At 47.4% G+C, this 25,556-nt stretch overlaps 4 protein-coding genes across 4 annotated transcripts; all 4 read right to left on the bottom strand.

Moving 5' to 3' along the window:
• Window positions 1-2,491: 2,491 nt before the first annotated feature.
• EAH_00019410 (ftsJ-like methyltransferase domain-containing protein, putative) lies at window positions 2,492-12,877 on the bottom strand (the record flags this gene model as incomplete). The annotated part of the gene is made up of 19 exons (XM_013397316.1): window positions 2,492-2,691; window positions 3,267-3,400; window positions 3,900-4,075; window positions 5,114-5,419; window positions 5,765-6,282; window positions 6,787-6,879; window positions 7,068-7,092; window positions 7,419-7,610; window positions 7,916-7,941; window positions 8,075-8,140; window positions 8,534-8,727; window positions 8,876-8,971; window positions 9,557-9,647; window positions 10,216-10,387; window positions 10,565-10,771; window positions 11,139-11,335; window positions 11,750-11,981; window positions 12,198-12,351; window positions 12,591-12,877. 19 exons carry the CDS (start codon window positions 12,875-12,877, stop codon window positions 2,492-2,494), a joined length of 3,366 nt encoding a protein of 1,121 aa, XP_013252770.1.
• A 2,452-nt stretch (window positions 12,878-15,329) lies between these two features.
• EAH_00019400 (hypothetical protein, conserved) lies at window positions 15,330-17,102 on the bottom strand (the record flags this gene model as incomplete). Its single annotated transcript, XM_013397315.1, has 1 exon — window positions 15,330-17,102. The coding sequence occupies one exon, from the start codon at window positions 17,100-17,102 to the stop codon at window positions 15,330-15,332; it is 1,773 nt and encodes a 590-aa protein (XP_013252769.1).
• A 2,654-nt stretch (window positions 17,103-19,756) lies between these two features.
• On the bottom strand, window positions 19,757-21,688 carry EAH_00019390 (hypothetical protein, conserved; the record flags this gene model as incomplete). The annotated part of the gene is made up of 1 exon (XM_013397314.1): window positions 19,757-21,688. One exon carries the CDS (start codon window positions 21,686-21,688, stop codon window positions 19,757-19,759), a length of 1,932 nt encoding a protein of 643 aa, XP_013252768.1.
• Window positions 21,689-23,026: 1,338 nt separating this feature from the next.
• EAH_00019380 (hypothetical protein, conserved) lies at window positions 23,027-25,232 on the bottom strand (the record flags this gene model as incomplete). Its single annotated transcript, XM_013397313.1, has 3 exons — window positions 23,027-23,085; window positions 23,379-23,568; window positions 23,793-25,232. 3 exons carry the CDS (start codon window positions 25,230-25,232, stop codon window positions 23,027-23,029), a joined length of 1,689 nt encoding a protein of 562 aa, XP_013252767.1.
• Window positions 25,233-25,556: the final 324 nt, after the last annotated feature.

The following is a 25,556-nucleotide window of genomic DNA, read 5'->3' as shown; positions in this document are numbered from 1 at the left end:
GAGAGGGAGAAGAAAACAAACAAACAATTAAATAAACAAATTAATTAATTAATTAATTAATTAACAAATTAATTAATTAATTAATTAATTAACATGCTTAAACGCACGGATACAGATAGAAGTGAAGGTGTACTTGTAGTTTTTTATATCTCTCTTATGGTGAAGATATCAAAAGTAATAATCAGCAGCTTCTTCTTCTTTACTTCTTTTTGCGTGCATGCATTATATTTGTTTGATGATATATGCACCCTGTTTATGCGTATATATGTACATATATATATATGCATTATATAGTATTAGGTATATATATACATATATATAAAATATATATATATATACCTAATACATATACATATTCATATACACATCCATACATATATACATATATACATATGAACATATATATATATATATACTTATTTATTTATTTATTTATTTAATTTATATATTTATATATTTATATATTTATTTATTTTGCGTTAATGCTCAGATATTGGCTTTTCCTACCTTACAATTTAAGCAGCAAGAAGAGAAGGACGCCGCGACGATGTGTTTAATGTATAAAAAATATAATTTTAACTTCGATTTGTTTGCGATTACCGAAGTTAACGGCAAAAACTCTCATCCTATCTTTCAATACTGCAAATATCATTCAGAGGAGGTCAGTCTTATTATTTTATTATTAATTTATTATTATTATTTATTATTATTATTATTATTTTATTATTATTAATTTATTATTATTATTATCATTATTATTTATTGTTAGTATTATTAGTATTATTATTATCTACTATTATTATTGTTATTATTGTTATTATTATTGTTATTATTATTATTGTTATTGTTGTTATTGTTATTATTGTTGTTACTGTTATTCTTAAGTATTGTTATTATGCTGTTTAGTAGGGCTTTTAGTCAGGGTTTATTATTATTATTATTAAATATTGTTTTTATGTTGTTTATTAGGATTTATTATTATTTCATCATAATTATAATTATAATTATAATTTATTGTTATTATTATGTTGTTTATTATAATTTATTATTGAGGTTTATTATAAGGATTTATAATTTATGTTTTTATCCGATTTCTTCACCAGCGTGTATTCCAACGACAATAAAACAAAACAAAACAAAATAAAATAAAATAAAATAAAGTTAATTTAAGTTAATCTAAATTAATACGTTATTATGTGTTGATTTGCAGTTATATAACAAAGGAAGTCTACAACCTATAGGCTGGAACTTCGGGAAGTTTCTTTTAGATAGAGACGCAAAAGTTGTCAAGTACTTTGGGCCGCGCACTTCACCGCAAATGTTACAACAATATATCGAAGCTATTTTAAAAGGCGAACTCAAAGGGAGAAAAAGAAATGCACAAGGGGTTTTAGAGTAATATATATATATATGTATATTGATGTATATATGTATGTATGTATAGGTATATATACATACATATATATATATATATATATATGTATGTATGTATGTATATATATGCATGCATATGTAAAGCAGGGATTGAGCTTCTGCTGCTGCTGCTGATGATGATGATGATGATGATGATGATTATGATGATTATGATGATGATGCAGTGGTGGGGGCGGGTAGGGTTCGTGCTGCTGTTTGATGCACAGCAGCAGCAGCAGCAGCAGCAGCAGAAATGGCAGCAGCAGAAGCGGTACCAGTAACAATTTCATTCAGAGATGTTTTGTACAGATAGTGGTTGCTGCTGTAGCAGCAGCAGCTGCAGCTGCTGCAGCAGCTGCAGCAACAGCAGCAGCAGCGGCAGCAGCCGCAGCAGCAGCGGCAGCAGCCGCAGCAGCAGCTGAGTTCCTTTTATTTCCCAACAGTTTTTTCTATCATTCTTTCACTGTACAGACAGCTCCCTGCGTTTTATATTTGTTTTATATTTCTTTTATATTTATCTTGTTTTACTCTTCTTCGGTCTTGACCCCAAGGCTGTCGCAGGGATGGCGTTGGGGTTTCGATTTATCAAAACCCTTCTAGTGAGGTTTAGGGTTTAGGGTTTAGTGTTTAGGGTTGTTATTTGTAGGGGGTGTAGGGGTACTCTCATAGGCCTTCTGTATTCGATGCTGTGTTATCTTTATCTTATTTTTTTACTTAGGTTTATTTTTTTGTCTCGCTGTTTATTTACTTTTTATTTATCTATTTATTTACTTCGTTTTTATTACTTTAACGCTGACGCACATCAGACAACGGGTCTTTCTTGCTGCTAGCAGCAGCAACAGCAGCAGCAGCAGCAGCGGCTACGGGTGCTGCTGCTGCTGAGGCACAAACATATGCAAAGCTGTTCTGCTGCTGCTGCTGCAGCAGCAGCAGCAGAAACACCTGTTGCTGCTGCTGCTGTGAGCATAAGTTGCTGCTACGGCGAATTCCCGCAGCAGGGGCAGCTGCAGCAGCATCAGCAGCATCAACATCATCATCAGCAGCAGCAGCAACTGCTGCTGCTGCTGCTGCTGCACGATCATACATTGTCCCTCCATATATCATCAGCTGCATGTACACTAAGAGAAGGCAAAGCGCCTGCAAGGATTGAAAGAGTATAAACCGAATCAAAGGCAAGAGAGCCCCACTCCCCTACATTTGCTGCTTCTTCTTCCTTGTTTTTATTAGTCGATAAAACAAATAAATGATATGCAGAGTCCTTCTGTGCAATTGCCAGATCTGCAGACACAACACACACAATATATACACCCCACAGCACAACCTGCATATACACCCCAACTTGCATGCATATACACCTCAATTTGCATGCACATATACACCTCAACTTGCATGCATATACACCCCACACCCTGCATAAAGAAACCTGACCGCATGCATACACGCATGCATGCAGTGAGAGGCAGCTATTCGAAAGATATATCTGATGGGTGCTGCACTGCATGCAGCGAGAAGCTGTAAAAGCAAAATAATAATTATATGATATATATAAACAATTATGTATTATATATATACACATAATTATATATATAATGTATGTTAATGATATATTATACATATAATAACTATATTATATATATATAAATATATATAGGTATATAAAGCCCTTACCCAGGACCCCGTGGGCATTGAGGAAGAGAGCAACGCGCTTCTTCCGATCGGATGGAGACAGACACCGCAGCGCAGCAGCAGCAGCAGCAGCAGAGCAGCAGCAGCAGCAGAAGCAGCAGCAGGACGCTGCCTATGCTGCTGCTGCTGGCTGTTCCCCTTCTCTTCCTCTTGTGGGGGCCCCTTACCCCGGGTGCTGCCAGCAGCCTCAGCACCCTGAGATGCTGCTGCTGCTGCTGCTGCTGCTGCTAGGGCTTCCATTGCATGCATCAGCTCCTTTTGCTGCTGCTCTAGCAAACGGTTATTAAACGAAGATATCCACCTGCATACAAATTTAAAGAAAAAGAAAAGTGAGCAAACCGTGCTGCATGCATCTAACAAACCCCAGGTGTACGCACATCTGCATGCATGCACAAATGCATGCATGCATACAGCATCAAACTAATAAGAAGAAAAGGCCTTAACAATACGCCACTAACAAACAAACACCACACAGTGTACAGACACCCTGCAACAAGACCCAAAGCCCCTTCAACGCATGCATGTATGCATGCATAAACCTATGCATAAATGCATGCATGCATGCATGCATGCATTGGTTGATTGATAGTATCTGTGTCTTTTGTTTAATATGCCTTTCCGTGTGTGTTTGTCTTTGTGTATATGCTAATGTTTGCAGTAATTGCATGTTGGGATGTACGTACACCCCAGCATCAAACATTAGATAGCATTTAACATATACTATATATATACATATATATATATATATGTATATATATGTCTATATATGTATGTACACCCGAGTGTATATTCAGACAAACCCGTAGATAGCGCGGTCAGTAAATAATTTGGCCTTAATAAATTGCTGCAGGGCCCAATGCGCAGTGAGGCCTCCCCAGTTAACAGTGGTGGGGCTTCCTGCTGCTGCTGCTGCTGCTGCTGCTGCTGTCTCCCCGCTGCTGGAAGCAGCAGCAGCAGCTGCTGCTGCTGCTTCTGCCTTGTGGCGCGCAGCAAGAAGCCCCCATGCAGCAAATAACAGCTGCAGCACCGCAGCTGTCTCTTCTTTTCTTCTGTCTCTTCCTAAGAAGAAGATGTCCAGACACCAGGTAGGTATTGACGGAGGTTTGTATAAACAAACAGAGTTAAAACATGCAGACAGCAGCAGCAGCAAAGAGACAGTAGAGCGAGTGTAGCAGCTGTGCATACGCAGCAGCAAATCACCCCCAGGCTGCAGCAGCAGCAAACCCTGAACAACCCCACCAATAAACACACACACAAATAAATAAATAAATAAATAAATAAATATAAACATAAAGATAAACATATGCATATTAATGAAATTAGGTTAAGATATAAATAAAACTAAACGCAAACTAAAGAACAGATGCATGCAAAAGCAAACAAACAGTCATAATAAATAATAATAAGCATGCAGACATAAATACAATAAATAAATATAAACAAACAAAAACATTTAATCATCAAACAAACAAATAACAAAATAACAAAAGCAATAAACAGCAAACGCACTAAGGAATGAACACACACACATATATATAATATATAATATATATATAATATATATAAAATATTTAATATAAATGTATTATATATATGTAATATATATTATCTATATTATATATAACGCGTATTATATACACATATATGTATATACATTTATATATCTATTTATATGTATATATGCATGTACTCTACATAATAAAAGCGACAAAGCAGCAAAAGGAGACAGACGAAAGATAAACGAGAGACAGTTATTATGTGAATATATATATATATATAAATCTAGTATACATATATAAATATAAATATATATGTATATATATGTAAACAGAAGAAAGATAAAGGAGACAGAAGAAAGATGAAGGAGACAGAAGAAAGATGAAGGAGACAGAAGAAAGATGAAGGAGACAGAAGAAAGATGAAGGAGACAGGAGAAAGATAAAGGAGACAGAAGAAAGATAAAGGAGACAGAAGAAAGATAAAGGAGACAGAAGAAAGATGAAGGAGACCCCACCTGAATGATTTGAGCGAGCAGCATTAAAATTGCCTCTATCTCTGCCTGCGCTATCTCTTCATGGATTGCTGCTTGTGCTTGCTGCTGCAGCTGTCTCTCTATATCTGTCTCTCTTTCTCTCTCTTCTGTTGTGCTGCTGCTGCTGCTATCGGCTGTTTTGCTGCTGGTGCTGCTGCTGTCTCCTTGCTGCTGTCTCCTTGTCTCTTCTGCTGCTCTTCGCCTCCACTGCTGCAGCCCTGTTATATCGAGAGACACCAAACGGGCCCCCCCTTCAGGCAGATGAGATGCCACCCGCTGCTGCACTTGCTGCACATACACCCCAAACCCTAAACCCTAAACCCTAAACCCTAAACCCGAATTCCAAAGCGCTAAACCGTAAACCGGAAACCCTAATCCTAAACCCTCTAAGCTTCACCCAAGCTCGCGCGGGTTGCAGCTATGCAGAACTCTAAACCCTAAACCCGAAACCCTAAACCCGAAACCACAAGCAGTAAAGCCTCCGCACTCAGTTAGCTGCACGGCGAAGCGACGTCGTTGAACCACAAACCCTCAACATACACCCCAACACCAAACCCTCAGCATACACCCCAAATCCAAACCCTCAGCATACACCCCAAATCCAAACCCTCAGCATACACCCCAAGTACGCACCCGTTTGATAAATTCAGGTGTCTCCCCATTTGCAAATGCTTTTAAAATGTCGATCTCTTCACAACCTAAGATGGGCCCTGCTTTTTCAGTGGCTGCTTCTAGTGCTTCTCGCGTAACTCGCTGCTGCTGCTGCTGCTGCAGGGGGGGGTTCAGCACTACAAAGCAGCTGCAGCCGAAGCGCCTCAGCATGAGTTGCATTGGGAGGGCCGTGGGGCTGCTGCAGCAGCAGCTGACCTCTACGCAGACGGGGTACTGTCTCCTACAGCGTTCGGGTGTCTCCGCAGCAGCAGCAGCTGCTGCTGCTGCTGCTGGTTCGAGGCTGCTGCTGCCGGATGCAGCGGCTCCAGGGGCTCTTGCGGAGGCCCTAGAAGGAGCAGCAGCAGCAGCAGATGGGTTCTGCAGCTGCAGCAGCGCGAACAGAAAATCGATGCTGCTGCTTGGCGGCAGCTGCCCAGGGTTAAGCCTCCTCCCTAAAGCAGCAGGAAGAGATTCTAGCAGCAAATAATCTGCTGTGGAGACTGCAGCAGCAGGCATCAGCACAGCAGCAACACAGCAGGAGCAGCAGAATGAAGCAGGACGAGGCAGCAAAACAGCAGCAGCAGAGTGCAGCAGCAAGAGACATACCCAACAAACGAAACAGCAATAAAGGCAAAAGCAACCCCACACAAACTCAAGACACAGCAGATGCAGCAGCAGAATCACACGCAGAAGCATCAGCAGCAACAACAACAATAGAGTAGGGACCACCCTGAGCAGCGCCAGTAGTGGGAGGAGGAGGAAGAGCAGCAGTAGCACGATCCGCAGCAGCAGCAGGATCCGCAGAAGCAGCAGCAGCAGGATCCGCAGAAGCAGCAGCAGCAGAAGTAGAAGCAGCAGCAGCAGCAGGATCCGCAGAAGCAGCAGCAGCAGAAGTAGAAGCAGCAGCAGCAGCAGCAGGATCCGCAGAAACAGCAGCAGCAGAAGTAGCAGCAGCAGCAGCAGCAGAAGTAGCAGCAGCAGCAGTAGCAGCAGCAGCAGTTTACAGGGGAGGAGGAAGGGGAGGCGGCGGCGGAGTTCGATGACTGCAGCCAACCGGCGGTCGTCAGCAAATCGACTGATTTGCAGTTTATAAGGAACTAAACAAAAACATACGCAAACATACTTTTAAAAATAAAAAGAAAACAACAGAAGCAAACAGATAAACAAACAAATAAACAAACAAATGAACAAACAAATAAACAAACAAATAAACAAAAAAGTCGGAAAAGAAACAAAAAAGAAACAAAAAAATAAACAGAGAAAAGACAAAAAATTGATTGCTCACAATACACTGCAACGCCTACAGCCACCTATACACCAGCAAAGACGCTCAAACCCGCAGCAGCAGCAGCAGTAGCAGAAGAAGAAGAAGCAGCAGAAGCAGCAGCAGCAGCAGAGGGAGAGGCCGTTCCGGTAGCTTCAGCGTCTCCCCCGTAGCTGCAGCAACAGCAGCAGCAGCAGCAGGTATTTACAGAGGAGGAGAGGATTAGGGTTTAGGGTTTAGGGTTTAGGGTTTGCAATAGACACCTAAAGGACGAAGAGGAGTTAGCCAGCAAGAAGGTCTTGCGTTATATTCTCCTCTTCTCAAGCCCTGCAGCAGCTCTTCTCTCCATGCAACAGCAGCAGCAGAAGGCACTAAGGCAACTCGCTGCTGCTGCTGCTGCTGCTGCTGCTGCTGCTGTTCGTTCCAGCCCTGCAGCGCACCAGCCGCGAAGGCGTTCAGGAAAGCAGCAACGTCCGGCGCACCTCGCTGCTGCTGCTGCTGCTGCTGCTGCTTCTCAGGGTCCTCCTCATAAAGACAGAGCCACATAGCAACTCCTTCTTTTGCCTTTAAACAACATAAAAAAGAAGAAAAGAGAGACAGAGATTGCATGCATGCAGGTTGGTGAGAATAGAGACAACGAAAAACAAAAATATAAAAAGCAGACAGCAGACGAGAGACGACTCAGGTGCTGCTGCTGCTGCTGCTGCAGCTGCAGCAGCACCTAAAGAAGCAGCAGCTGCTGCTGCTGCTTCAACAAACACGCACAACATAAGCAGAACCAGACTCTGCTGCTGCTGCGGCTGCTGCTGCTGTTTTGCAGCAAACAAACATAACGCTCTAGGAAAGAGACAATAATGGACGCCACGTACTGCTGTCTCCCCGTCTTCTCCTTCGTCTGCGCAGATGAACAAAACCCTAAACCCTAAACCCTAAACCCTGAGTTTCGACTAACCCACGAAGCCCCACAGCCTGGGCGTTGAGCTGAAGCCTAAACCCTAAACCCTAAACCCTAAACCCTAATTCCTCACCAGACAACGAAAAAAAGTCCCCAATGAAAGTCTTTGCAGGCGCCTCTCCATCGCGGCCGTTCTTGCCTGCTCCACACTCGGAAACCCTAAACCCTAAACCCTAAACCCTAGAAGCCAGCTGGGCGCCACTCCCAGGCGAGCTAAGGCAGCCCTAATGAAACGAACTCCACAACCAAAGCCCTCAGCTCTCCCGCAAACCCACAGGCCTATACTCCCCACCCCTAAACCCTAAACCCTAAACCCTAAACCCTTAACCGGAGTTCGCCTTACCTCTTTTCCTTTTTCTGCTGCTAAACCCTGCAGTGACAGCAGCGCCACACCAGCAGCAACTGCAACAGCATCAGTATCAAACGCACAGGAAGCAGCAGCAACAAGAGCAGCGGCAGCAGCAGCAACAACAGCAGCAGCAACAGCAGCAGCAACAGCAGCGCGTACGCTGAGGCGCCCCCTGAAGCTCACCGATTGTCTTCACCTCTTCAAATGGGGCGTACGTACACCGCAGCAGGGCCTCTATTCCCGCTTGTGGGGTTAGGAGACACAATGCTCTGCTGCAGCCGCCGTGCTGCAGCCACGCCTTCTCGCGCTGCTGCTGCAGCTGAGTGTACACCTCATGAAACCGAACCCTGTCCTCTAGCAACCCCTGCACCCTCTCCCTGTACAGCAGCAGATGCAGCAGCGCCGAAGTTGTTTGCACTTGCCACAGCAGGAGTAGCAGCAGCAGTTAGCAGCAATAGGACGCTAAGCAGCAGCAACAGAATCAGCAGCAGCGGGAACAGCAACAGCAGCAGCAGCAGGACGTACCTGCTGCCTCCTCGAGTGGAGTTGGTGAAGCCAAAGGTCTCCCAATCCCTAACGAATTCCTTATCGGGTACGAGGCGGTCCTCAAATCGAATAGGCCTGTCAAGCACCGCAAACCCTAAACCCTAAACCCTAAACCCTAAGCCCTAAACCCTTAACCCTAAACCGTAAAAGCCCCCAAAAGAGTGATCGTATCGTGTTGCTTGGCTTCCGATGAGGGTTGGGCTCGGAGCCTTGCGGGCTTGGAAGTAGACGAGGGTTTAGGGTCTAGGGATTAGGGTTTAGGGTTTAGGGTTTGGGGTTAGGTGGTAGTAGCACCTGAGGCCGTTGGATACGATGAAGTTTTCTGCTGTTTGTTCTTTTAACAAAGACAGCTGCCACAAGTCGTGCGAACTCATTGTCTTGAACCGTCTGCATGCATGCAGTCCCAAATCCCCCATGTGCAAGCATGCAGCCCTACCCTACACCCCACACCCCGCATGCATGCATGCATGCATGCATGCATGCATGCATGCATGCATGCGCATGCAGCATCACCGGCCTGTGAAGCTGAAGCCAATGGGGCTGGTAAGAGCAATTCACTAACTATCTGTGGGGCTGCTGCGTTTCTATTCGTCTATATATATATGCATATATATATTTACTTATTTATTTATTCGTAGGGTACACATATAATCTCCTTACGCTAAAGAAGCCTCAAGGTGCTCCGCCTGCAGCAGCGTGAAGTACTCCGCGCACTGTCGGCACTCGCTCAAGAATTCCTGCAGCAACGCCCCTTACATCCTAAACCCTAAACCCTAAACCCTAAACCCTAAACCCTAACGCTAAATCCTCTTCGGTATCCCTGGGGAATGGCCACAGGCACTGAGGCGGAGAAGGAAGAAAGAGACAAAATAAGAAGCATGCGAGAGGGAGGAGACAGAGACAGAGACTGAGACAGCAGAAAGAGACAGACATTATAAAGGGACAGAGGCAGAGACACCAGAAAGAGACAGAGACAGACAATAAAAAAGAAGACAATAAAGAAAGAGATAATAAAGCAAGGAGACAAGAAAGAAGACACCTAAGCAGACAGACACGAATGAACGGAGACAGCTAAAAGGAGACAGCTAAGAAAGGAGACATCTTACAAAGGAGACAGTTAAAAAAGAAGACAGTTAAGGAAGGAGACACTTTATCAAGGAGATATTTTAGAAAGGAGACACTTTATAAAGGAGACACTTAAGAAAGGAGGCACTGTAAAGGGGAGGCAGCTAAAAAAAGAGACAGCTAAGAAAGGAGACACTCTGTAGAGGAGACAGCCAAGAAAGGAGACACTTCAGAAAGGAGACAGTTGGCAGCACCCCCCACATCGGAAATCCATTCTCTAGGGATGATGGCTTTATCAGGGGCGAAGCTGTCTACGGCATTAGACAGCGCCCGCAGCAGCGGGGATCGGATCCCACGAAACCCCACACCCAACAGGTACAGCTCGCTGTTGCCTGAGCGGCTCATCAAAGGCTTCACAACTGCCACCTGCAGCAACCCCACAGCAGCAGATACACCCCAGTTAGCAGCAGCAGCAACGGAAGCAAAGCCAGCAACAGCAGAAAAAGCAATGGCAGCGACAGCAGCAGTAACGTAGCAGCAGCAGCAAGTGCAGCAGCAGCAGCAAGTGCAGCAGCAGCAGCAGCAGCAGCGTTGGATTATTACCCGTGAGAAGCACATGCTGAGGATTGCAAGCACAGAGACAGAGTGGTGAGAGTGAAGAGAATATGCCTTTATAACTGCAGAGCCCTGAAGCTGCAGCAGCCCCAAAGCAGCAACCAAACCCGCATACACCAGAGGAGACACCAACTCCTCTTGTCTAGCGGGGTCGTGCTGCACATCAAACGAACCGTCAGACGTCACCAAGTCCGCCTGCAACAAACACGCAAACCCTAAACCCTAAACCCTAAACCCTTAACAATAAACCCTAAACCGCAAAAACCCTTGACCCTAAAACCCTAAGCCCCAAAAACTCAACCGAAAAACCCTAGAGCCCAAAACCCTTCAACCCTACAACCCTAAACCCCAACCACTAAAACCCTAACCCCTAACCCCTAAAACCCTAAACATCTAAAACCCTAGACCCTAGAGCTTCAAGCTTGAAGCCTGAAGAAGGGCTTCGGGCTCTCCCAGCCCCACACAGCCCATAGAAAGAAACGCCCTAAACCCGAGGGTAAACCCCTAAACCCCTGGAAACGCAACCCTAAACCCTAAACCCTAAACCCTAAACCCTACGTACCAGTCCGAAAGGGGGTATTCCTTGTTGTATGGGTCTAGTGATTTGTTTCCAAAGATATTCAATGCTTTCTTTGCTGCATAGATTGCCGCTACCGTCGGGGCTGGTAATCCAGCGGCGTTCGGTGTGTCTGTACACCTCATCATCGTCTAACGCTTTTAAGGGATTGCAACCCTCAAAGTACGGATTCAGAGATGCAGCTCGCCAAGAGAAAAACACAGACCCTAAATGCATGCACACACGCATGCATGTATGAGGGTGAATACATGGCCCTACATGCATGCATGCATGCATGCGTGCATGCATGCAGCCCCAAAAGAAACAGCAGCCAGATAGAGATAAAGGTCACGAGTAGCGCAGCAAGCAACACGAAACGAACAACTAGATGCAGGACCCTGAAAGCTGCAGCACCTTGCTGCACACACACAGCAGCAGCAGCAACACAAGCAGCAAAACACGCAGCACCACCAGCAGCAAAACCAACACACGCAGCAGTAGCACCAGCAGCAACGAAACACAAGCAGCAGAAGCAGCAACAGCAACGCGAGAAGCTGCAGCAGCACTAGCAGCAGCAGCACGCAATAACAACAACAACAGCAGCAGCAGGTCCTTACTGGCTTCCGTCTTGACGAAGTGGTTAGTAGCGGCGACAAATCCCCCCGGGCATTCGCAGAGATGAATGCTTTTGAAGACTTTGGGTTGCTTCTGCTGCTGCTGCTGCTGCTGCTGCTGCTGCTGCAAGTGCTGCAGCCTGGGTCTGATGACTGGTGTCTGTGCAAGGATCTCATACAACTTTGTCCACGAGTTTATCAGCAGCTCGGGGCCGTGCCCTTCTCTGTCTATCACCTGCAGCAAAACAAACTCTAACAAAAATTGGTGTTGCAGCAGCTGCAGCAACAGCCTGCAGCAGCTGCTGCTGCTGCAGCAAAGGCGGGAAGCTATGGTGCAGCAAGCGGTGTATTGTATGCTTCAGGCAATGAAAGCAGGAGGAAGAAGAAGAAGCGGTGTAGCAGCAGCCATAATGAATGTGGTGTCTGTACACCTCGAGTGTATGTATCTGACCTTTTTTCGAATTGTTGGAATAACACTTTTTAAAATGTCTGTCTTTGTTGTGTGGCCCTTCCACTCTTCAATTGCAATAAAAGACAAACGACTGCGGCTCTTCTCTAGCCGCTGCACTGCTGCCTCCAGTTCAGGTGAGGCGTACCCAGGGGTCCTGTCAGCAGCAGCAGCAGCAGCAACAGCAGCAGCAGCAGCAGAGCGCACATACACGCAGGGAGGATTCTATGGGCGTGCGTGCATGTAGACAGCACAGTCGCTCGCTGCTGCTGCTACTGCTTTTGCTGCATTTGGTGCTGCAGCTGCTTCCTGCGTGTGTTGCTGCATTTGCTGCAGTAGCTGCTGGATATCTGCTGCTGCAGGTGCTGCTGCAGCTGCAGTTTGTGAGTTTCTTACTTGCCGACGAGCTGCACAGAGTAGCAGATGCATTTTAATCTTTTACTCTTGCAGTGGCTACAGGGCGGGTCGCTCCCCGGAATGACTGGCCCTTCAAATTGAAGGTGAAGTAGAGAAGTAGTAAAGACAAAATGCTTTTCAATATCGAAGCCCTCTGAACCCCCACGACCCTCTTCTCCCTTAAGTGGCCCCCTTTTAGGGGCCCCCCCATTGGGGGATGCCCCTTCCCTAGGGGCCCCCACTTCCCTGGGGGCCCCGGAGGCCCCCCCCCACTCTAAGGGGTCCATAGAGTCTCCCACTGTCTATATAATTAAAGCAGAGACGATGATAAAGATGTTAGGGTTTAGGGCTTCATAGGATACAGCAACGGGGAGCCTTCAATTTACCCTGTTTCTTTCTTGCTGCTTTCTTAAACATAATCTGCTTCATATGCTGAGGGATTTAGAAAGAAAAGATGCATCAAAAGGGTCTGGGTGTTGGTGATTAAAATCATTAAAGGAAGGGTTTCTGTATTAACAAGGAAGGGCCCCAGGGCCCCTATAAGAGAGGAGAGGCTCCTGAGGGAGATTGCTGGTGTTATTAAAGAAGAACAACGGCAAAAACCTCAATTTATTATTCTGAGATAAAGAAATTGAGTTTTATTTCAGCAAAGAACTTCATATATCACCGCATCAACCAGCAAGGGGCCCCCATCGAGGTCCTGGGGGGCCCCCGGGGGGCCCCCTGGAGTTTCTTAGGGCCTCCACGTTGAGGGAAGCCTTCCCACCTTTTCTATTACCTTACCCCGATTTTTTTAATTGTTTTGCTTTTAATTATGAATAATATTAATAATATTTGTCTCGAGTCTTTAAAGATCAAGAGGTGGAAGGGGGAAGAAAAACGCAGGGTTGCTTGGTGTTGCATATTTAAACATTTATTTTCTATTAAGTTTGTAGATGAGTGCTTCTGAAAATAAACAGAGTGCGGTAATTCGATAGCTGTCTGTACACTCCGCCACATTGGCCCCCAAAACGATATATATAATATGTATACATGCATGCATACTTGCGAATATATATATATATATATACATTATATACATATATATATATATTGTATCTACCTGCAGCATACATATATGTATATACTAATGTATATATATATATATACCTGAAGCAAGATCTACGTATATGCAAACATATGTAGATAAATGCATGTGTGTATTTAAATACTAAGAAATATACATATTAAATATATATATATAATATACATATATATATATATATATATATATATATTTGAGTACTGCACTAGTAGCATCATCCCTGTGTTTCTGCATGTAGACATGTTACAACTGTAGCAGTGTGTATGTCTATATATATGTGTATGTGTGTTTGTCTTATTATAATCCCCTTATTTATTTTATTCATTTATTATCCGCAGTAATAAACTTGGTATACTCCTCTCATTTATTGTATTTATTTATTGTCCACAGTAATAAACTTAGTATAATCTCCTCGCCCGGTGAAGATGTCCTTCTAACTGTTCTAAACGCTACTTAGGCCCCTTCCCCTCTCATTCAAGGAAAGACAAAGAGTTTATATATATATATATATATATATATATATATATATGTACTTCCGGGATATATGCACTTCGTATATATAGCGTATTTTTATGCGTACATATTGTGAGAAAGATGAAGGAGCTGTTCCACTAGTAGGTTTTGTTTTTCTCGCTGTTTGCAAATTCTTATGCAGGAAGAAAATGCGGTATACAACACAACAACTAAAATTCCCAATCATAAATAGTAATAAAAAACATACCCACCCCAAGCCCTAATGTAATATACAAGTACCGCCTCACTCGCGCCCCTGAGGCCTATGCTTGGATTTACCTATTCGCCTCTTATTCCCCGTCAAAGTGTAAATAAGATGTACGTACAACAACCCCACCGTTGCAAACACCCACACAAGGAGCAAGCTCCATCTGCATGCAATCGTATAGTGCAGGTAATTGATATTTACGTACACATACATATTTACATGAGATATATATATTATATGCGTGTTCCCGCGGCCACAGTTTCTTGAATCTATACTGTACACAAATATACACGTGAGAGTCAAATGCAAAAGAGCAGAGAGACAAACTGTCTGCTCCGCAGCAGCTTCCTTGGAGGATCCCCCTTCTGGGAGGCTGCCGGCGTCTTAGCTGTGAGCCATCAGCTGAATATACATATACATGTTTTTGAAAAAGTGATTACACAACAAATGAAGAGGCCCCTCTGTATTGTTCGGAGAGCGAGAACCTAGACCGTAGTGCATACACCCTGGCACCCCTCAAAGTGTCTATCCAAAACAGAAGGTTTCCCTGAAATACAATCATTTTGATGGAACTCTCTGCTTTGTCTTGCAAGCATAAATAGGGTTTAAAACACTTGGTGAACCTTCACGACAATGAAGTCTGCACAAAAAAGTATTATCCCCTTTATCCAGTCCCGTCTACAAATTCTGAATCCCACCTATAAAAAAAACCACTCCCTTCACCGCCACCCTAAAATCAACAGAGTGCCTGCGTGCTGCAGCAGGACATACTAACTCAGCATATAAATGGCATCTGCTGCGACGCTTCTGGCTTTCATGCAACCGAAGCAGCCATCGCAATTACTTCTGCGGCGAGCCATATATACCTCCACGCAACCACTGCGCCATTAATGGCAGTCTGCTCCGCAAACTCAGAGGGGAAGCCCTTGTTCCTCTAGGCAGCGCTCCCCTTCCCGCTGTCTCCACCTGCAGCCGACGCATCGCTTTCCGGTGTCTGTACACCACGGGGCTCACCCTCGGCCACACCGTGGTATACGCGACGCGTCCCTCGATGTGAACCTGGTGCCCTGGATGCTCCATCCCCTATCTCCACATGCACTGTTGCTTCCTGCTGAGGCGAGCTTAGCGTCTGGGAAGAGAGAAGGCTGCTTCTGCTCGTCAGCAGCAGCCGAACAGCACTTGCAATATCATTTGTGTGACCTGGTGTAGGCATGCCCACGTCCATCAACACATTCTGCTCAGCCGCATCGGCAGCCACCCCACTTGCCTCTTGAGAACTCCACCCCAGGCTGTCTACTGTCACTTCATCACTTTGTTTGTTTTCTTGCCAAGTAGGAGGGAAACTGAACAAATTATACCCTTCATCTGATGAGCGGATGAAGTCCCACTGGGAGCTCAGCAACGGTGCTGAGGCCTCAGAGATGCCCCCGCCAATAGCGCCTCCCCCTGTGAGAAATTCAGTTCGATTGTGATCACATCCTTGTCCGCTTCCTTCTCTGTATACATTGTTTTCCATTCCTGGTGAATGGCGATGAGGGGCCCGCATCTCGGCATGGGGTGCCTGCAGCTGTGATCTCTGAGGACTCCGACAGGCCCAGGGGATGGCTTCGTATCCCCTTCTCTGAAAGGCTGACTGCTCCTTCACGCCCTCCTCAGCTAATCCAAATTCAGGAGCTCGCTGCATCTGAATCTCTTCTTCAGTGGTGCGCATGCCGAGGGGAGCCCTTCTGGGCCTGGCGAAAGGAAGCGTAGGGTCTGTGAGTTCAGCGACAAGGTTGTTGAAGTTGGGTTGATCCTGCAGCAAAATGAAATCCAGGTAGTTTCTTGGAAGAAGGGGAGAATGCTTCCAAGGGCTTTCGTTTACTGTAAGCCATTCACGCAGTCTTCCGTCTCGCATCACCTGGTTCTTGCGAGCATAGACAGTGTGGCTGAGCTGGGCCATAGCGTGTGCAAGGTCTCCTCTGTCTACGTTGCCAAGAGGAGTCACCACCGATTCCATGGTGTCGAAGGCAGCTTTTATCTGAGTATGACTCAACTCCTGCAGAAAAAGCAGCTCGCGGAGCTTCTGCATACGCTCCTCTTCAGGCAAGACGGGCAGTTGGTGTCTTGTTCTCTTGAGTTTCTTAATGATCAGGCGCAAGCGGTAATACTTCGACTCTGCACCTCGAATGCTCCCCAATGGAATGCTCCCAGCAATATTCAAGATCACCTGGTTAACGGCGGCGGTCGCAGGATTGAAGCTGGTCCTCACGCCCTCACCCACCAATGACAACAGAGCACTGAACTCAACAATTACGCCGCTGAAAAGAAGGCATGCTGCTTTATGCCGGTCTGCCACCGGGAGGCGCAGTAGAAGACTCTGAGCCGACTCCGCCACACACACAAAGGTCGAGATGACCGAAGAGCCACGCGCCAGCAGCTCCGTCGCTTCGTCTGGATACTCAGCTTCGCCGGTGTGGCCCCCCTCATCCTCACCCTCACCAGCATACCTGCACGCGAAAGAACCTTCTTCCTCCTCTCCTCCAGCTGCAAGCAACCGACCTGTTGCTGCAGGTCTCCACTTCCCTTCCCCCAGATGCAAGGCGCAACGCCACACAGCATAAACCACCACGACGCCAACAACAGATATGAGAGATGCAACATGACTTCGTAGGAATGCATGGCCAATCGACTTCTTCATCTTATGAGGAACTGCCTCTTCTCTCATCCGGAATCGCGGAATCTCCCAGAAACCAGTGGCAAGTTCGCTGAGAGGCATAGAGGAAGCTCTACTTCTCCGGTCGTCTCTCGAAAACGAATCAGGACAAGGTTGTGTGTGGGCATCTTCTTCCACCCTTTCCTTCATTGCTGTTGACAATATTTTTTTTCTGCGAGGAAGCCGAACCACACAGATCCCTCAAGAAAACCGACTGAAGGACTGGCACTTGACTAATGATACAGACAGGAAAAAGAGGAAGCTTCAGCGTCCATTGACGCCTCTACTTTCCTACAATCCCCAACACTCCACTCAGCTCCTTCACTCATGAAACATCATTTAGGCCAAATACGTGCTCAGCAACCAACCTGAGACGCGAACCAGACGAAACTGGAAACCAGAAGCACTCGAGACACCTCAAGTCAGTTCTTCTTGCCACTAGCTTTTACTTAATTCCTCCTCATTCTAGTACAAATGAAGAAACCAAGGATTAATTCACAAAGGAAGCCCCAAAACCCGCCAGCTCGCTGAAGCCTTCCGCGGGTGACCGCTGGTCTCGAGAGGGCCTGCATCGATGGTCGCGGTATACTATCGGCGCATGAAACACTAACTTCTTTGAATTCGGAAGAAGCAATTCCATTTACTCACTTTTCAAAAATGCTGTTTCATTTTTAGTCCCGTAGTCCGCACTCTCACATACCTTTCTCAGCATGGGGCATTAATGAATTGAAGGGCTTCGTACTGATTTGCAGCAAGCACCAGCGCCACGGCATTCGGCTAGAAATGAAGGGGGAAGAGCTTTCTCTCGCTTTCTGGTCATCGCTATGGATATGCAAATAAAGATCTTTGTTCAGGCAGCTTCCGCAACGGCAGTTGCGGGAGCGAGAGCTTGAAACACCCCACTTCTGAATAAGCTCCTTCCTTCCACTACATTCAGTTGGAGGCAATTCTCTCAATCCATTCAGATTCTCTGAGTGACTCAGATCTAACTACTACCAGTTATTATGAATCCGTCCCACCTGCGCGCCACACATGTTTTTACTTGGCCAAAGGGAAACTCTCCATCTCGGCTCCGGGCGAACACAGTGTTGCTTAAAGGTCAAACTGTTGAGAATACTAGTGGACGAGGCCAGCGCAGAAATGCCCAATTGATTGGCCGTCCTAAAGGGTTATTACCATCAGGGCACGAAGTGGGAAAGCACCTTACATCTATGAGTGTGGAGACTTTTGGGCTTGAAAGTTACATCTTCTTGCACCAAAAGTGCTGTGAGAGCGACTGCCGGCGGGAGTGCAAAGAATTTAAGGGCTGGGACTACTTCTGTAAGCACCATTCACAATCGCGCATCTAAGAAGGGCCGTAGTACTAAAGTGGTTTGACGTGTGGGACTGTTTTATAAGTGAAGGGTTGCCTGTAACTACGAAGCAACGCCATGTGCCACAAGCAAGTTTTTACTCTCCACCTTAGTTTGTTTATCTTCCTCACGCGAAAGGATCCAAAGGCACATGGCTTGTAGACTGCGAAACTACAGTACGTAGTGAGCAGAAGAGCATTTCTTGGTCTATCTGCGTTGTTTCCTCCTCCGACTGACTAGAGCTCCAATAATTACACTTATCAGCTAGTCAGCAAAGAAAGAGTCTCTTTGATTCGCCAGAGTAATCCAGACAGGCGTCTTTCTTGCCCGTCTTATTTTCTGTACTATCATGAAAACGTCTTGTGCGGTCGGCCGGGCAGATTGGGCGCCAGCGTATTGAAACACTGCATCCTGCCTGCCCCTGGCGCAACCAGCCTATTGGTCTACTTCCAAACCCCACGTTACTTAAAATATGCTGGCAAGCAATTTAACGCACACCCGTTTTGACTCTGGAACAACAATGGAGTAGGGTCGATTGTTCAGAGTCCAAGTCCCTGGTAAGCACTAGGGAGGCTGAATGGCTCCAGAGCCGTGGGCTGATGCACTTTTGTTATCCATTCAGCCTATGATCTGCGGCAAAGTGTCAGGAAACGCACCGTGGGGAAGGGCGAAGGCCAAGGGCACCGGGGCCTCCTCAGTTGCGGGTCTAAACATGGTGCAGAAAAGTCGACCGATTGTTTGACGCGCAAGTTCACGTTCATGGTGGTCAGCTTCGAAGGAAGCGCAAGGAAAGGCGCATGCTTTTCCGGGGCGGTACACCCGAAGGAGAAAGCATGCGTCGGCAAGCAGTGTTAGAAGGCGCCAGATAGCGTGAAGCATTTCAAACCAATAATCCAAAGTGGCCACAGTAGGACGCATTAGAGTGAAGTGTCACTGTAACTTGGACCCACAGCCGCTGCATACTGCCAACATGAAACGTTCCTTCCAAACGCAAAGCGCCTCACTGCAGCAAGCACCAAGCAGCCTGTTGTACAAGACAGGCTCGACCGATTGACACAGATGCGGGTGGTTACTCTACTCATCATCTTCGTCGGTTTACAATTGCCCTAGTTGCTGGTCAAAGAGGAGCTGCGAGTTTGTGTTTAATAAATAGCATGCCGTGGTATTTATCCTTCTGTGATGACTGTACTCCACGTCGTTCAATGCTGCATGAGACATCTGGCAAGCCCGATGTGCAAAGTAGACTGCTTGTTTCAGAAACAACCCCAAAGTGGCGTGGAATCATTTTCAGTCCAGCCGATATAACTGCGTGCCTTACATGTCACCATCGGCTCTTCGCCCTGCAGCTGCAAAAGGCCGCCTTGCTTCTTCCCCGATATCTGGCAGTGAAAACGGACTAGAAACTACAGGAGTCTCTGAAGATTCACCCACCAAGTTTATTTGGTCTAGTCCTACATCGCTGGCTTCCCCTGCAATCAATTCTTGCGCAGTTTCAGATGTTGGGCTAAGGAGCTGTGGTGAGCTACCCCCTGTCGAGAAAGAGTGTCCGTCAGAAGAAGCTTCAAATGGGGGAACGTAAAGCCCTTGTGATCCGTATGAGGGCACATTCAATCCTAGCGCATCAGATAGGGAAGAACGGGGTAGTAAGGAAAAAGAAGATCGAGACCCAGAAATGCCGAGAAATGGCAAGAAAGAACCAGAAGTTTGGGCACGTAGGTGGGATCGGGGCTGCACCGGAACGTGAGCACTCACACGCTCACCAACAGGATCTCGCAGGATGTTTGACCGTACGTGGCTGGGCACACTCACCACACCTGGAACAAGCGGATGCAGCAGTTGCTGCTGCGGCTGTGGCTGCCACGCCTGTGGCCTCTGCAGCAATTGCTGCTGCAGCAGTTGCTGCTGCAGCAATTGCTGCGGCAGGAACTGCTGCTGCAGCAATTGCTGCTGCAGCAGTTGCCTCTGCAGCAGTTGCTGCCGCCCCCACTGTCCATGCATCCGCTGCTGTCGCCACTGCTGCTGTGATTGCTGCTGCTGTGGCTGCTGTGAATGCTGTTCCTGTTGCTGCTTCTGCTGTGACTGCTGCTTCTGCAGCTGTTGGTGATGCCCTTGTTGTTGCCGCTTCTGCTGTTGCTGCAGCTGCAGGTGCAGGTGGTGCTGTTCGTGCTGTTCCTTATGCTGCCGCTCTTCGTGCTGCTGCCCTTGGTCCTGTTGTAGAGGTCCCTCGTCATCTAGGAGCTCGAACGTTTTCCCCTCTTCTTCCTCGGAACCCCCTGATTCACTTAAGTGGAAATCGTCTTCCTCCAGAGTTTGCGAACTGCAATCGCGGTATTGCCACTGTCTTTCTCTTGTTTGATCGTAGATCCCAACGCTCAACAGCTCGTCGAGACTAACTGAAAACGGTTGTACACCTCGGTTCGCCACCTTGTCCAGAAAGGCCTTCGTTGCAAGAGCATGGTGTTTATTCGTTGGGTTGTTTGCAAGCAACCACCAGTTGAGGTGACAGTCCGAGAATATTTGACGCTTACGGCGGTGGTATACCTTGAACAGTTCGGATAGAGCTTGTCTGCATTGAGACAACTGAGATGACAATTCAAAGGCATAACAGCCGGAAAGGCCTTCATATGCAACAGTAGCCTTTTGAATCCCCACCTCCTGCAGGCGCAGGAGTCCATAAAACTTCTGCAAACGCTCACTGCCACTTATGGTGGGCACCTGTGGTTTCAACATCGCAAGTAGTCTAAGGATTCTGGCTAGGGCATTTTGGCGGCGCCGTAACCTTAAGCTTCTAACTTGCAAGGTGGGATCATATGTTAGACGCTGTGCTGCACAGTGTATCACAAAGGCTGCCCGCCTTAGAGAAGGCATTAAGTCCTCGCCGGCGATGACGGCCAAGGCGGACAGCTCTTGAGCGGGAAGGGCTAGGACAAGGGAGATGCCGCCAAATTGCCGAATGATAGGCGACCTAACCAGTAACTCCTCGTACTGGAGCGTAAGCGATACTAACGAAGAAAGTACTGCCTCCGCTCTGCTGAGCAGCTCGTCTTCTGCAGGCACTTCCTCTTCTTCGTCTTGCACTTCTTGTGGCGCCTGCAATGCGTCTCCGCACACGTCTTTCCGGATGCCCTCGCCACCTTCGGCCAGAGCCCTCAAGCCCTTCCCTACGGTGCTAGCACGGCCAAGGTGAACAGCGCAGCGCAATACTGCAAAGGCAGCCACAAGGCTAGCCAGTAATGCAAGGGCCATTGTTCTACCGTTTAACTGAACGCAGCATCTTCGGTTTCTGCATTGAGGCGCAGCAGAGTGGTATGGAGGCTTTTCATCTGTCCTAGGGAGCATGCCAAGAATGGTCTCTACAGAGTGCCTTCCTTTCCTCCTGCGAAGAAGCCAATCAAACGGCTCGATTGCCGCCCTCCCATTCTGTCTATTCTCCATTGCACTTTGTGTCACCCGTCTTGCACTTTGCCGAACAGGATTAACTGCACTTGGCTACGCCTGAAGCCCAAACCTCGTCAATCGAGGAGATACGGTCTGGCCCCCTCGCCACCTTGTAGCTTCAGAGTCGCTCTTAACGAAGAGATAAAAGTTGGGCAATGACTTTCCCGCTGGTTCCTGGCACTGGGTGATGGTCGGTTCAGGGTCAAAGCAGAGGTCATTGAAGCACCGAAGGCGGGTACACCTGAGTACTAGTTATACTTCCACTATCCATAGGTGTGATTATATACAGATAACGCGCTAGCGCGTTCTGGAAGGAAGACGAGACATAGATACGCCGAAAGCGTCCAACTCAGTGAGGGCCACCACAGATTAAAAATAAGAAAGTAAAGTAATTGAGCTAAATTCCACTCAGAAAACAGAAACAGCAAATAGATGACGCAAATGGCAGGCGAAGACAGGACAGGGACCAGCCCCCTGTGGCCTGATCGAGATGTAGCAGTTGAATGGACCAGCAGCTGCAGCGCGCCGAGAACAGCAATGCTCGATCGTAGCACTGCGTATATAAGAAAACGCATTGAAAACAGATTAACAGGCCTAAAATTACAAGTTTAGGCTATGTGAGGACATTTATTGCGCCTCAATTTAAATTCAACATGTGCCGCCGACCAAGTGGAGTCGAGCTGACGGAGTGATATGAAGTGCTGTAATGGTGGGCCCACTGAAGTACTTCAGGGAAAATTGCATGCCAAATTCAGAAATGCCAGATAGTTGGATGGATGCTTTCTTGTGACGAAACCAAACAGAGGCTCCCATGGGAGTGCGTGGTGGCAGCGAAGGGCTCCGTCGCTATGCTACTCGAGGCCTAGAGAACGTCGAATAGCACAGCATTCGAAATTTTAACGGGCAAAGGCGTTTATCCACGTAAGTCGTAGATCCATTCTAGACCGATAAGGTATATGTAGTTGCTTGCAAAGAGCAAATGAACTCCGAGTCTGTGGCAGGGTCAAAGGAGCCCAACAGTGGACCTCTCCGTCGCGGTGGCACTTATGGGCAGCAGAACAATGCATCTTTCTGTCAGTTCGCCGAGCCAAGTGCCCAGGCCCCATTGCTGAGCTCTGGTTATCAGCAATATACAGTTCTGGGCACCTACGAAGCCATCGGAAGCAAACGGCCGCCACGATCATTCAAAACAAGCCTCAGCTCCTCTGAATAGTCCAAAGGTTAGACACAAAAGTCGTCACCCGTGTCTCCCCAGAATAAGCTTCCTGTTAGGTTGTCTGCACAAGGGGTAGCGGTTTGTACCATCCGCGAAATCCTAAGAATCTCTGGCACTCTTTCTTCGCCGTGCGCCCTTGGCTCTAAATGTTCAGAAGTTGCCTGCTTTTCCACTGACAAACTCAGGTCTCTTATGTCAGCATGCCATAATTGAGGGTTCGACACGAGCGATAGATACTCAAACAGAAACGTGACAGTTCACCACCTTACCTTCGGTGCATACCAAAGCTGTTTCTCATGATGCCGAAGATGTCAGGCAAACTGAAAGGGTTGGAAATAGTCTCTTCCACACTGTTCTGCTGCCCTACTGTCATGGGCACAGGCTCTCTCAACGATGAGCTGAAGAAACCTTCCTGCATTGGTTCTGGGGGACCGTAGGCTCCCGCCAAGGTACTTGCATCCACCGCAGACCACTGCGGCCACAGCACAACAGGGGAACAGATTACTGGAGTGTGTTACTATACTGTCGACGGAGAGCTGTACTACCGTAGACTCGCTCTGCAGGGCAGACAGGGAGCATAACAGTACACGAGCCACTCACCCAATGAGGCGACGGATCAGAAAAAGCGTAAGGGAGAGAAAGAAGACCAAGATTTGCAGTTCCTTTAGTATGATGCAAGGCAGATGTTGTGCGTACTTCGCTACTAGGCAGTTCTGGATCGTATGAGAATTGCTTGGAATACCCAAATCCCCAACCTTCATACCAAGCAGCTGGCACTGGATGGCTTGGAATGACAGCCTGGCCCAAGAAGCTTGGCTCCTGACTAACGTGCCCAGACTCCAGCAGATGCCCAGAGGAAACTGTGGACTCTTCCACTTCCTGCAATTCCGCTTCCTCAGACGGCGGCTCATCATGTTCCGCAGTGCGATCCTCTGCCTTTACAACGCGTGCACAGTGCTGTCCTGCTGTGTGCTGTTTTCCCCTTACGGATAAAAGAGTCGTCAGTTCCTCGAGCATCTTTTCAACAGTCGGGCGTTTCCGAAGCCTAAGTTGAGTGATATACCCTGGCGAGGCAACGCCAAAACGTTTGCCTTGATTTTCGCGTTCAAGTAGCCACCGGCTGAGCAGAGGGTCACTGAGTATGTGTTTCTTCCTAATGTGCAGCAAGTCCCCAAGCCTAGCTGTCGTCGCGATCAAACCAGCATCATCGGGATCGCACCCGGAAGAGAGCAGTCTAGTAAGTTTGTTGAACGCCACGCTGAGGTTTTCCAGCATCGCCTCTTGCAAAAGGAGCAGCTCGTGTAGCTTCTGAAGGCGCTCAGTGGGAGGCAAAAAGGAACCTTGAGGTCCTGACAGCTCAAGGCGGCGGAGGATACTGGAGAGGTAAAGCTGAAGGCGGCGCGAACAAACGCCTCCCTTCCTCCTAGTAATTGTCGTTCCTAGGCGGCACGTTATCATGCTTACCTCGCCAACCGTGTGCACTAGAGCAGCCCTTGAATCCTCGCCTATCACAGATGCTAATGCGGCCAACTCCTGCACAAAAAGGGTGAGGAGGAGAGAGAGAACTTTGCTTCGGGTCTGCATGGGGATTCGAACCAAAACAGGCTCGTTGGACTTCACAATCGTCAATAAAGAGTTCATAAAGCCAGAAGCTTTCTTCTGTAACTCCTGTTCTGAGAGTTTTGCATCAGGCGCACCTCGCCCTTCAAACCAATCACCTCCGTCCCCCAAGCAAGCCGCCGGCGCGTCTACCCGCTTCGGCCCAACAAGAGACCTCACGTCACCACCCGCCTTCCTACTAGGGATACCTTTGATCGCACAACGGAGGATTGCAAAAGTGAGTGCAAGTATACCAAACCCCACGAGAGCGAGAGCTTGTCTGCGCTTCTGCCGTAAATTCCGCTCGGGTCGGGCGCTCAAGCCTCTGCTGCGGATTTCGTCCTTCCCCCATGATGCCGCATTGCCTTCAACGACTTCCAAGAACTGCGTATCGTCTTCGTTGCTTCTAGGAGGCAAGCCCGCCCACTCATCGGGCGTGAATACTTCCGTCGGTCCCAGCATTGCGCGTCGACACGTTGTGCGCCGACGTTGGAAGTAACTTGTTTCCGATGCCTCACGGGGGTCATCACAAGCCATATGCATAGAATTGCCTGAAGAGCAGTAGGAGTGAGCAATCACTCCAGGGAAACCAATGGTCCTTCGAACAGACTGGCGCCCGCCCGTTCCGTACGCTCCATTGGGACAAACCACACGACGAAATGAGACTTCAACATAATTATTTGCATGTATTCACCCATACGAGCAGTGTTCCAGCTGTTCAACTTCTGCCACTCAATGCTACTGCAGGCGTCCCCACGCTGTCCAGTAAGCACTGTGATATTGCCGTTCCCGTGCAGACCAGAAAACAACTATAGTCCAGCCCACTGCAAATAGCTTTGCATGAAAATTACTGCTATTTGA

Source organism: Eimeria acervulina, genomic scaffold, assembly GCF_000499425.1.
Source record: "Eimeria acervulina Houghton genomic scaffold, Eah_scaff130, whole genome shotgun sequence".
Taxonomy (NCBI): domain Eukaryota; phylum Apicomplexa; class Conoidasida; order Eucoccidiorida; family Eimeriidae; genus Eimeria; species Eimeria acervulina.
The sequence above is the reverse complement of the archived record's forward strand: the minus strand, read 5'-3'. Positions and strand labels throughout refer to the sequence as shown.